This window comes from Choloepus didactylus, chromosome 2 (assembly GCF_015220235.1).
Source record: "Choloepus didactylus isolate mChoDid1 chromosome 2, mChoDid1.pri, whole genome shotgun sequence".
Lineage (NCBI taxonomy): Eukaryota > Metazoa > Chordata > Mammalia > Pilosa > Megalonychidae > Choloepus > Choloepus didactylus.
In genome coordinates, this window is record NC_051308.1 from 15,278,002 (window position 1) to 15,290,626 (window position 12,625).

Below are 12,625 nucleotides of genomic sequence, written 5' to 3' on the forward strand. Positions count from 1 at the left end.
GCTTCCCAGCTCTGCCCCTTCCCTCCTCAGCATGATGGTGAACAAGGCATCTAATTGGTTTGCCAGACATGTCCCTGGCAGCCTCTGGGCCACCCCTCCCACGAGAGCCAGCAGGCCAAGAACCTTGACTTGGTGCAGGGCTCACCTATTTAACACCCTCTTCCCTGGAGCCCCAGGTATGCAGGGTACCACTTAGCACTGCTCTGAGCAGAAGAAACCATCAATCTGAAAGGGGAGGCCCAACAAGAGAGGAGACCCACAGTCTCCCCCTCACAGCCTTTGGGATCTGGACTTGGAACACAGGGCCACGGTCTCAACTCCTGCCCGGTGCCAGCAGAACCCTGGGGGGAGGGAAATGGAAAGCAGCATCCACCCTGTCATCTTTTCTAAAAAGAAATACATATATCAAGACAGGAGGAGGGAATCTTAATTATACATTTCACAGTCTTCAAAAAAAAAAAAAAAAAAAAAAAAAGTCCAACATACTGAAAAAGCAACTCCCAAATTTCCTTCTTGTTTTTCACAAAAGGCTGAAAAAGGAAAAGGCCACACTGCTAAAGTGGAAGGGGAAGGGGAGAGAGGACATCTTGCAGTTCTGCATCCCAAAGCCACACATTCAACCAAACTCGGATCTAAACAAATATTTAATGCTTGAACAGGCACTGAAAAGTTCTAGAAGGACACACATAACTTTTAAAATGCTTCTTCTGCTCTGCTTGAAACATTAAACAATATATAGGTGTAACTTTATAATAAATTATTTTATTTTTTAAAAAATCATTCACAGAGAATGAAGACGTATTTGCAAAGCCCCCTTGAAGGACTGGGGGAAAATGTGGAAATATTAAATTTCCCCACCTGGGGATTAATGATATTCTCACAAGCATTGGGAGCTACCAAACTAGAAGGCTGAGCCCTCGACCTTGGGGCTTGCCCCTATGAAGCTTGTTACTGCAAAGGAGAGGCTAAGCCTACTTAAAATGGTGCCTAAGAGTCACCCCCAGAGAACCTCTTTTGTTGCTCAGATGTGGCCTCTCTCTCCAAACCAACTCAGCAGGTAAACTCATTGTACTCCCCCCTATGTGGGACATGACTCCCAGGGGTGTAAATCTCTCTGGCAATGTGGGACATGACTCCGAGGGATGAGCCTGGACCTGGCATCGTGGGATTGAGAAAGCCTTCTTGGACCAAAAGGGGGAGGAGAAATGAAACAAAACAAGGTTCCAGTGGCTGAGAGATTTCAAATAGAGTCGAGAGGTCATTCTGGAGGTTATTCTTATGTATTATATAGACATCCCTTTTTAGTTTTTAGTGTATTGCAATAGCTAGAAGGAAATACCTGAAACTGTTGAACTGCAAGCCAGTAGACTTGATTCTTGAAGACGACTGTATAACTATATAACTTACACTGTGTGACTGTGTGATTATGAAAACTCTGTGGCTCCCTCCCACTCCCTTTATCCAGTGGATGAACAGATGAATAGAAAAATGAGGACAAAAAGTAAATGAAAAATAGGGAGGGATGGGGGGATGGGATGGTTTGGGTGTTCTTTTCCACTTTAACTTTTATTCTTATTCTTTTTTGTGTATGGTAATGAAAATATCCCAAAATTGAATGTGGTGATGAATACACAACTATATAATGGTGCTGTGAACAACTGATTGTACACTGGGGATGATTGTTTGGTATGTGAATATATCTCAATACAACTGAATTAAAAAAAAAATCATCTGGGCTGGTCAGCACCCAAGCCAGACCCCGAGGAGGGAGAGGCCAGGCAGACCCTGAGCAGCACCCAGGACACCAACGAGGGCCTCTCCTTTCAGCACCCAGGCCCTCCAGGGCAGCATCTCAGCAATGTCTGCTGAACGCATGGACTCCTTACCTGCTCCCCAAGCCCCCTCAAGACCCAAGGAGCATGTCAGGAAAAGGGTTACATCCTCAGTGGGCGGGGAGCTGAGGCTGGATGGGCAGTGCGGGTGGGGAAAGCCTCCCTGCCTTACGAGACCTGCAGAAGGAAGCACGGTGCTCACCAAGCAGCAGGTGCCTGGGAGTCAGCGAGGTCAAGACTCAGCCCCAGAAAAAGAAGTTAATTCTGAGGGGAATAAGAGCAGCCAGCAAGCCAGCCAGGCTCCTTCAGCACAGGAAGCCTGGGGAGGGACTCTGCAGGAGGGGAAAGGAATGGAGGCACGAGGGGGTCACTTCTAGCAGCAGCTGGATCCTGGTCAGCTGTTGAAGAGGGGACAGGGCAGTCTGGCTCCAGGGTCCTAAAACTTTATGTTCTACAGCATGCAAAATCCAGGTCAGGGTCCTCATGGGCTGGCTTATCAAAACACCACCCCTGCCCAGCTCCACCTACTCTACGGAGAGATGGAAAAAGCAAGTAGGTCTCTATGAAGGAAATGCACCAGCTGCCCAAATCGATGGCTGGTTTGGAGCCAAGAACATGGCACAGTGCGAGGAGCCCTGTGACACTCATCAATCTACTCAGATCCTGCTAAATCAGAGGCAAGGAGTTTGGGGGTGAGAGCAGGGAGCAACACATTATAGTAAACGTCCCTAAAAATTCAGTTATTTTCTATTTGATAAGAAGCAGGAGAAGCAGAGTGGGGTGATCCCTATACACTTATAAAATGAAACCCTTTCATCTCCCAAAGCAACTCATTCCCAAATCTTTACTGCTGGGGGAAGGACTCAGTAACCAAGAAACACAGAGTACTTTGTAATGTTAAAAGCATCCATTTGCAACGCATGCCCTGAGGTTATTATCAAAATACTTGACCCAAAGGGAATGTCTCCAAGGTCTGCCTCTGCTCAAAGCCAGGACTGCAAGCCTGAAAGAAGCCTTGTGAACCATTTGGTTCAACCTCTTCATGTTACAGATGAGAGACCTAAGCCTTAAAAGGTGAAGTGGCTTGCTGCCACCAAAGCCAAGTCTGGAATTGGGGCCTTTGGACCCCAAATGCTTCTCTTCTTTTGCTAAGAGATAAATGTCCCGAAGAGCAGCGGCTCCAGAGCCTCCAGACAGCAGGGGCTTGGAGGAGACAAACCAATTGGAAGAGGAGCTGGTGACCTTGGGATGAAGCTGTATGTATGTCCTTTTTCTCTGACTTCCTATGGCCATGCAGGGCAATTTTTAGTGGGGCTGGGGAAGAGCATGGGAGGGTTAAGCATCCTCAAGCTAAAATGCCCCTGGTTCTTATTAAAATGGGCCTTTGTAGATATTTGCTGATTCCCAAAGTGAGAAGCAAAAAAAAACTTAAATGATCAAAGGCAGCCAATCTCCTTCTCTGCAGGGGACACCACTGCTCATCAAGACAAGGAAAGGATGGATCTAGGCCCAGGACCAAATCTTCCCACCTTACCAAGAGCTACATTAAAAACAAATACGTGGATGCCAAATTGCTGCACCTGTCCTAGGAGAAGTGGCATCACAGCACAGGAACTTTTGGTGTGTGAACTTAGCCTCCACCCACCCTCACAGCCACCAAGGGCTATGATTGTCATCATATAATTAAGCTCCTATTTGCTTGTTCCTGCAACACATAAAAATGACTAGATGAACGGTCACCACGTGGAGGCTATGTTTGCGTGGGCTGACTTACAATACTGCTATATGAGATACCAAAATGTTACTGTGGATAGGGGCAGGAGGCTCTTCAAAGAAACAGGCAGCCGTCCTTCAGGGTAGTGGAAACGGAGGCATGATCTGAGGCTCATGTGACTGCTAGTCAGGAGATACGCAATGTCACTCACTGCCAGACCCTGTGGACACAGCAAACTAGGGTCTTAAATATGTGCTCCAAGGCACATGACCAGGGCCCATTCTCGCAGAGCCGCTCCTCACATGGGCAGCTCCAGGGTTTGTGACGGCAGGAATTAATTTACTTCACAACAGCCAATGACTTTTCCCAGTAGAAATGGGAAGACGAGTTAACAATATTAACAATACCACCATCAGGAGCAGCAACCATTTTTATGCCCACAGGCCTTTCAGCATTCCACACTGTTAATGTTATTTCCACTGTACAGGTGAGAAAATCCAGGCTCAGAGAGGTTAGGAATTTACCATGGCCAAAAGGCCAGAAAATGGTGGAACTGAAATTCAAATTCAAGACTACTACAAAGCACAGGCTCTTTCTATGACAGCCCTTAAGAAAAGCCCCCAAAACCCTGTATTCCCAAGCAGCTTTTCATCTAAATATTAACGAGGTCCACCGTTTATCTTCTAGGGTCAGATGTCTGCCTAAATGTAAGAGCTGAGGTGCACGTGGACCAACCATTCATCCGAGGTCTGCCTGTGGATACTGGGGTGGTCAGGCTGGTGGGCCCTGGCATCCATAACAGGGCACTGGATGGCCCAGGAGTTCATTCTCCAACACTTGATTGGCTGTCGAGGCCCCTGGGATGGAGTCAGAAGATGGGTCAACCACTACACACCTATTAGAATGGCTAAACTCCAAAACACTGACAATACCAAATGCTGACAAGGATATGGAGCCACATTCATTGCTAATGGGAATGCAAAATGGTGCAGCCACTTGGAGAGATAGTCTAGCATTTTCTTTCAAAGCTAACTTTAGTCTTACCATACAATCCAGCAATTGTGTTCATTTACCTAAATGAACTGAAAACTTATGTCCACACAAAAACCTGCAAACAGATGTCTACAGCAGCTTTATTCGTTGTTGCCCTAAACTGGAAGCAACCAAGATAATCTTCAATAGGTGAATGGATAAACAATCTGAGGAATACCTATATAATGAAATATTAGTCAACAGTAAAAAGAAATGAGCTACAAGCCACAAACAAACATGGAGGAACCTTAAATGCATGTCACTAAGTGAAAGAAGCCGGTTTGAAAAACCTATATAATGTACAATTCCAACTATACTGACATTCAGGAAAATGCAAAATATAGACAGTAAATGTTGGTTTTGATATACAGATAGACCATCATGGGATTGAGAAAATCTTCTTGAACAAAAGGGGTAAGTGAAATGAAACAAACTTTCAGTGGCTGAGAGATTTCAAATGGGGTCGAGAGGTCACTCTGGAGGGCATTCTTAAGCACTATATAGATAACCCTTTTTAGGTTTTAGTGTATTGGAATAGCTAGAAGTAAATACCTGAAACCATCAAACTACAACCCAGTAGCTGTGATTCTTGAAGACGATTGTATAACTATGTAGCTCACATGGGGTGACAGTGTGATTGTAAAAACCTGGTGGCTCCCACTCACTTTATCCAGTGTATGGACAGACGAGTAGAAAAATGGGGACAAAAACTAAATGAAAAATAGGATGGGATGGCGGGTATGGAATGTTTTGGGTGTTCTTTTTTACTTTATTTTGCTTTATTTTACTTTACTTTACTTTATTTTATTTTATTTTATTTTTGTGTAAGAAAAATATTCAAAAGTTGACTCTGGTGATGAGTGCACAACTATATGATGGTACTGTGAATAGGTGATTGTACATTGTAGATGATTGCAGGGTATGTGAACATATCTCAATAAAACTGTATTTTAAAAAATGAGGGAGAGATTAAGACATTCCCAGATAAAGAAAAGCTGAAGGAGTTCACCACCAGTAGACCTGCCCTACAAGTGATGCTAAACATAGATCTTCCAGTTGAAAGGAAAGGACACTAGAAAATAGACAGAAGCCACATGAAGAAATAAAGATGTCTGGTGAGAGTAATGACATTGGGAAATACAAATGCCAGTATCATTGTATTTTGGGTTTGTAACTTCACTAAAAAGCAAACACATAAAATGCAATGAGAAATCAGTGGTTTTGGACTCATAAGGTATAAACATGTAATTTGTGACAAGAACTAATTAAAGGTTGGGGGACAAAAGGGTATAAGAACATAGGTTGAGCTCTATTGAAGTTAAATTGATATCAAAGCAAATGAGATTCTTATAGATTTAGAACATTAAATTTAAGCCCCATGGTAACTACAAAGAAAATATCAGAGAATATGTAAGCTCTTAGAGACAGAAATTAGAGTACAGATTGCCAAGGACAGGTGGCAGGGGGAATGGGGAGTTAATGCATCATAGGTATAGGGTTTCTGTTTGGAGAGACAGGAAAGTTTTAGTAATGGAAGGTGGTGAGGGTACCTCAATATTGTGAAGGTAACTAATCCCATTGAATGGTATGCTTGGGAGTGGTTGAGATGGAAAAGTTTATGTTGTATGTATGTTCCCACAATTAAAAAAAAAAGAATGCACTAAAGAGACATGACAATTAAATGCAATACATGATACTGGATGGGATCTAGCAAGGGAGGAGATGAGACTCAAAGGGACATTACTGGAATATATGAAAGCTTTATATTAATGTTAAATTTCTTGAACTTGACAACTGTACTTAAGGTGGTCACATAAGTGAACATCTTGTTCTTAGGAACTGTATATGGCAGTAATAAGTGTTCAAGGAGCATGATGTATACAGCCTACACTCAAATGTTCAGAAAATGGATGGATGGGAAGGAGGGAAGGAAGGAAAGAAAGGAGGGAGGGAGGAAAGAAGGAAGGGAGGAAGGGAGGAAGGGAGGGAGGAAGGGAGGAAGGAAGGAAGGGAGGGAGGGCAAATGTGACAAAAAGTTAAAATTTGTGAATCAGGCATCTGGAGGTAGCAGTATGTTGGAGTTCTCTGTATGGGGTTTGTATTATTTTTCTAACTGACCTATAAGTTTGAAAGTATTTCAAAATAAAAAGTTAGAAAAATAATAATAAAGTCCAGTAATCAAGAAGAAAAGATGACAACGGATCAAGTGGGAAGGGACAGAGTACCCTATTCAATCTAGTTTGGGGTCATTTCAAATGAATCAGGGCCCACCCATTTGGGTGGGTCTAACTGCTTACTGGCCATCCCACCCTGTCCTTCTCCATCGCCCTCCTCCATAAACCATCTGTCGGGGGCAACAATGAGACCACCAACCCCACACTGGAGCCAATCTCTTACCCAGTCCAGGGGAGAGTTTTGAATTTCTTAGTGCCATTAAACCATGGCAGCCTCTGCAGGGAAAAAATACACCATGGGCAATTTCCCTACGTACCTCTCCTACAATTCAGCATCCCTTTCTCCCTCTGCCCTCTGAGCTGAGGATACTCAGATATATTCTGGGGCACGTTCGCACTCACTTTAGCAAAGCCAAGATTAGGCTCTGAAAAACAAGGGTGTTTTACTCCTAGAAGGGCATACAGCTACACAGCATATAGTTTCATTTGCTTTTAAATGACGTTGGATTTACAAATTCAGAAGCAGCTTAGACTGACACCAGATAAGAAATTAAATCAAAAAATAATAATAATAAAGAAAAAAAAAATACTGGGCTCCTCTATGGCATGGGGTGTTTGATGATGAACAGGCATATGTATATTCTTAGCCAGACACCAAGCTAAAGGAAAATGACAACCATTTTCCAACATTTGTAAGTACTTACAGATTTATTTCCTCTCATTTATTTATTCATGACTCTTCCCAAGAGGCACTGCCTACTGTTTCTTCACCTAAATCTGAGCACAAATAACACCCACATGTCTTTATAGAGATGCATATTTTGCATTAAAATGTTTCAACTCTAGGAATACATTTGAAAACCTATATTTTCATCTCCCCAGTTTACCAAATACTTGTTTTTCCTGGCAATGGCCTCAGAGTTCAAAGCTCAAAGGAGAATTTTCTTTTAATTCCATCAGAATAAGGCCATGTGGGCAATACATATCTATCGTCTCACACTTCCCTCACATTAAAGAGGGTTTATTACCACCAATGTTATATTAGGAAATGTTTCAGCACACCCAAGCCTGAAATTTAGATTTAAATCTCATTCTTAACTTGAATTACTTCAACAGTCAACAACTTCCTATGAGAGAAATGCTCCAAGTGCAATTCCTAACAGCCTTACAGCATGTGGAGTTCATTTTTGTACTTTTCACTCCTTTTGACTTTGCCCTTCCTTGCAATAAATTTAGTCTGAAATGTCAAATAGCCAAAGTGTAAATTCTAATGGCACCAAATAGGTTTTGGTTAAACATATTTCCAAAAAAAAGGTCAAAGTTTCTGATGAGCACAAACTACCCAGGATTCTGTGATTTAGCTACCAGTCACCCATGAGATTTTTTTTTTCTTGCAGTTTCAGTGTTTCAGCCTTCACAAGGACTGCCCCTTTTGAGAAGTTTGGGCACAGTTTGAGTGTCTAGATCCCATACCTAAGCATAATCTTATAGGGAGGTAAGGCTTGTTGGAGCTCATTTAAACCTCCCACCCCTTAGTTTTTTCACTAGAAAACTGGGGCCACAATGCTCATTCAGAAACATAAACTGAACATAATATATGCTCACTAGGGAAACATCCTAGAAAGGGGTTTGGCTTATGCTTTCTAATCTTGGGAAAACCTCTTCCTTCTTGTTATCCAGCTCGGCAATTTCACTTTCCCCATAGTACTCATCATAAATACTAATATTAGCTATATTTACTGAGTTCCTTCCCTGGTCGGTACTGCATAAAACGCTTACCTTTTCTCTGTTGTCACAACAACCCTGTGGGGTTAGTATCATTATCCTCGATTTAGGCAGGGGTAAAAAAAACAGAGGCTGTAAGAGGTAAGTCACCCACGGCACTCAACTACTGAGCGGCAGAGCTGGATTAGCACCCAGGCTCGCTCACTTAAAATTCTTCGATCCTTCCACTTTGGGGTACCCAATTTAAGGGGAAGTTACTACCCGGTGCGGCCCGGGGGACGCAGGTCTAGATGGAGGGTCTTTAAAGATACCCCGTGTCCCCACCCATACCCACCCCCCCACACACAATGATTTCTCCACTAACCTCAGCCCCGGACGAAGCCCCTCCCGTCCTCCGAAGGACTTTCGGCTCCGGGGTGCCCCTCCCACCCACTCCCAACCCGGCTGCCTGTCTCCTTTCCAGCCCCTATTTAACCGAGACCAGCTGGGGCGACCGCGCCCGGGCAGGTGCCCTCCCGGCCGGGGACGGCTCGGAGATCACGGGTAGAAGGAAGCCCGCTACCGCCGCCCTCCAACTACCTCGTCCCCGAAGTGCACGATCTTCTGGCCGGTGGGCCCGCGGAGGCTGGGGAAGCAGGCGGGCGCGGGGTCCCCGGGGGCGCCGACGCGGTGCGCCGCGTAGCGGGCCTCAATGTGCGGCCCCACCATGTACTGGTCGATGATTTCGTCCTGCTGCTTAGGGGGCAGCCGCTCCCACTCGGGCCCGTACTTCTCGCGGATCTTCTCCTTGTCCTGCATGATCTTCCTGGCCATAGGGCTCAGCGACGAGAAGTAGGTGAAGCGCTTCCTCTCCTTGTCATCCAGAGGCCGGTTCCCGTTCATGACTGCGGAACGCGAGGCCGCGATCGCCGCCGCCATGGAGGCCATGGCCCTGGACCCTTCCTCTCTGCCTCCTCCTGTCCTCTTCCCTCCCCTCGGCTCCGCTTCGCCTCGTTCCCGCCCCCTCAGTCCCTCCCCGCGGCCGGGAGGGCGGGCGGCTGACAGGACGCGGGCGGGGAGCGCCGGGAGCGCCTCCTGCTTCCCGGCGCGCTCCTCCCCGCCGCGCCGCGCGCTCCGCCCGGCCTGGCCCCGCCCCGCCGGCCCGGACCCCGCCCCGCCAGTGCGGATCCCGCTCGGGCCCGCCTCCCCGCTCCGCCCCCCGCCGCCCGCGTCCGCTGCCCTGTCCTGCGGCTGGACCCGGCGCCGGGTTCCCGCCTCTCCAGCTCCCCCTCCCCAGGTAGCCCCTCTCTCCGCGCCCCCTATGGATTCCCCCGCCTCTCGCCATTGCGCACCTCTCTCGGCTCCCCCGTCACCCACCCCTGCTCCTGGGTTCCTGCTGTGTACCGCCACACCTTTCTGGATTTCCCTTTGCTGGCTCAGGCGGTGGTTGGCGCGTCCCCACGCCGGGCGGTCTCCATAGCGCCACGTGGCTGGACAAAGGAAACTTCTTTCTCCCTTAAATTTGTCCGAAGAAAGCCCAGCATTTTAGGGCCTTTCTCCTGTCATTGTCTCTTTTCCATTTCTTTTCTTTGATGTGCCATCTTTAGCTTTCTTTAACCAATCCCAGAAGCTGGGTTAAGGTCTTGCAATGGTCGTGGGGAGGTTGTGAGGAGCATGAAGGAATGACTCCTGGACTAATGTCTGGCCTGTCATGTTAAAAGGTTACTTCTCACCCCTTCCTCAAGGCATGGGAGAGTAAAGGAGGTCTCATAAATGAGTCTTTAATCTGAGGAGTTAGGAGCCGCTGGGCGGATCCCTCATAGGAGGCTGGCCAGGATCCAGGCCCGACTGTGGATCGTTTTGCCACTACAGATGTCTGCTGGGCAGCAGTTCACTTTTTAGGTTGCCCAGGTCGTGAAAGAGGTATTTCCCAGGCAGGCCATATGGCCTTTGCTTTCTTTGATACCGCAAAGGAAATGACAAGACTTACTTTGGAATTTCAGAAATCACAAGAATTGTCACCAGTTCCATGTTTACAGACTGAAGAGGGGAAGAAAGTTTTCTGAATTAACCAAGCAGAGAAGTGATATCCTAAAAGCAGAGACCTGTGTTTGTAGGGCCTGAAGTGTATCCCAGACAACAAAATTAAAATGATATAAAGCCTCCATCTGCATGATGTTAAACACTGTGACAGTAGATAACACCATCCATGAGAATTAAGTGTACACTCGTAAAAAAAAATAAAACCACATTTCAGCTATCTAGGCTCTTTGCCTCCAAAGTAGCACTTCTGAACTCAGAAGTAGAGAATGATCTGTGAAGTCCTATTTTAAATGTGGAATGTCCTAATTATTATCTTCTGGTCCAGAAATCCTAAGAAAATATTTTTGGAATGTCATGAACGTGACAAATTCTTGAATAAAAGACATTAATATCAACAATGTTATTATTAGCATAAGATATGGAAGAGGTGGGAAAAGTCCCAACCCATTCACTAGGTAATAATCTGGCCTACAAAGTATGCAGAATACTATTTATGAAGCTGCAAGGTTGAAAAATTTCTTTGGTATTATTCTCTCTCTATTCAAGTTGCTGCTATATAGGATCAGTACACTGACCCAAATCCTACTGATTTCTCTCCTCTAGTCCTTATTTAATAACATGGATGATATTTAAAAATGTATTCTTGAAATTTAATTAGCTCTGCACTTGCTTTGCAATTCACATATGAAGGGTACTATGTGATTAGAAGGTTGGCCCATGCTGTTTTCAAAGGAGTTGCAAAAAAAAATGTTGGTTTCAAAAAACTGCAAGCCCTGTAAGTGTTTTCAGTCAGATATAATTTATTGCCAGAGAAGTTTGCCAAATAATATAAATATGAGATAATTCAGGGACATTAGCCAAAGTATGCAAAGTCTAGGATCTGGATGATAAGGGGAAATTAAAAGAAAAATTCTTCCAGAATATAAGAAGAAACTCAGGGGAATTAAATGGCTCTGACAGATGACTTGGCTACATTAGAAAAATTATACACACACACACACACACACACACACTGGGGAGGGGAATAAGAATAGCCAAACTCCAATATGTAATAAGTAAAATGGTGGGAAGGATCTAATGCTAAGCATCTTCTTTAAGCAAAAATTAAGATGCAGGAAGCTTGCCTTGTCTTTGTGAATTTGGTTTAGCCAGTAGACTCTGGCTAAAGAAATGTAGTCTCTGACTCACTGAAATGCTTTAAAAACTTGCAGTGGTCCCAAGAATATTCCTTTATTCGTCAAAAATGTATTGAAGCATTTACTCCTTTATGTTAAGCACTATGATGAGAGGCAAAAGGTTTGAGAACAGAGCATACAGGGTTATTTTTAGTCAATCTGCTGGTAATGGACAATCTATGTTCCATACAAGATGAGCTCCTCAAGACCTTGGGTATGCTCCATATAGTCTACAGAAAGCAAACTTGAGTTCTCGGGTAGTGTTACATCCTGGAATGCTTTTCTTAGAAATTAGAGAGTCACAGCAACAAATGGCTATAACTTAGGGATGGAATTGCCTCTGTTGTCTTGAACTATGGGGTTCTTCCTTTGCAAGTATCACTTATTTTTCTCTGACGTATTCTTTTTTTTTTTTTTTTATTAAATGCAGTTTTATTGAAATATGTTCACACACCATACAATCATCCATGGTATACAATCCACTGTCCACAGTATGATAACATAGTTATGCGTTCATCACCACAATCTATCTCTGAACATTTTCCTTACATCAGAAAGAACCAGAGCAAGAATAAAAAATAAAAATGAAAAAAGAACACCCAAATCATCCCCCCCATCCCACCCCATTTGTCCTTTAGTTTTTATCACCATTTTTCTAGTCATCCATACACTAGATAAAGAGGGTGTGATCCACAAGGTCTTCACAATCACACTGTGACCCCTTCTAATCTACATTATTATATAATTGTCTTCAGGAGTCCAGACTGCTGGGTTGGAGTTTGGTAGTTTCAGGTATTTACTTCTAGCTATTCCAATACATTAAAAACTAAGAGGTGTTATCTATATAATCCATAAGAATGTCCACCAGAGTGACCTCTCAACTCCATTTGAAATCTCTCAGCCACTGAAACTATTTTGTCTCATTTTGCATCCCCCTTTTGGTCAAGAAGA

General features: G+C 44.5%; 1 protein-coding gene across 1 annotated transcript in view; it reads right to left on the reverse strand.

Annotated features, from left to right (window-relative positions):
- C2H1orf198 (chromosome 2 C1orf198 homolog) overlaps positions 1 to 9,537 on the reverse strand; it is a 39,027-nt gene extending 29,490 nt beyond the window's left edge. Inside the window, exon 1 of the mRNA XM_037820854.1 lies at positions 9,057 to 9,537. Coding sequence (XP_037676782.1) covers positions 9,057 to 9,404 — 348 coding nt within the window. The 5' untranslated portion in view covers positions 9,405 to 9,537. The remainder of the gene's footprint in view (positions 1 to 9,056) is intronic.
- Positions 9,538 to 12,625: the final 3,088 nt, after the last annotated feature.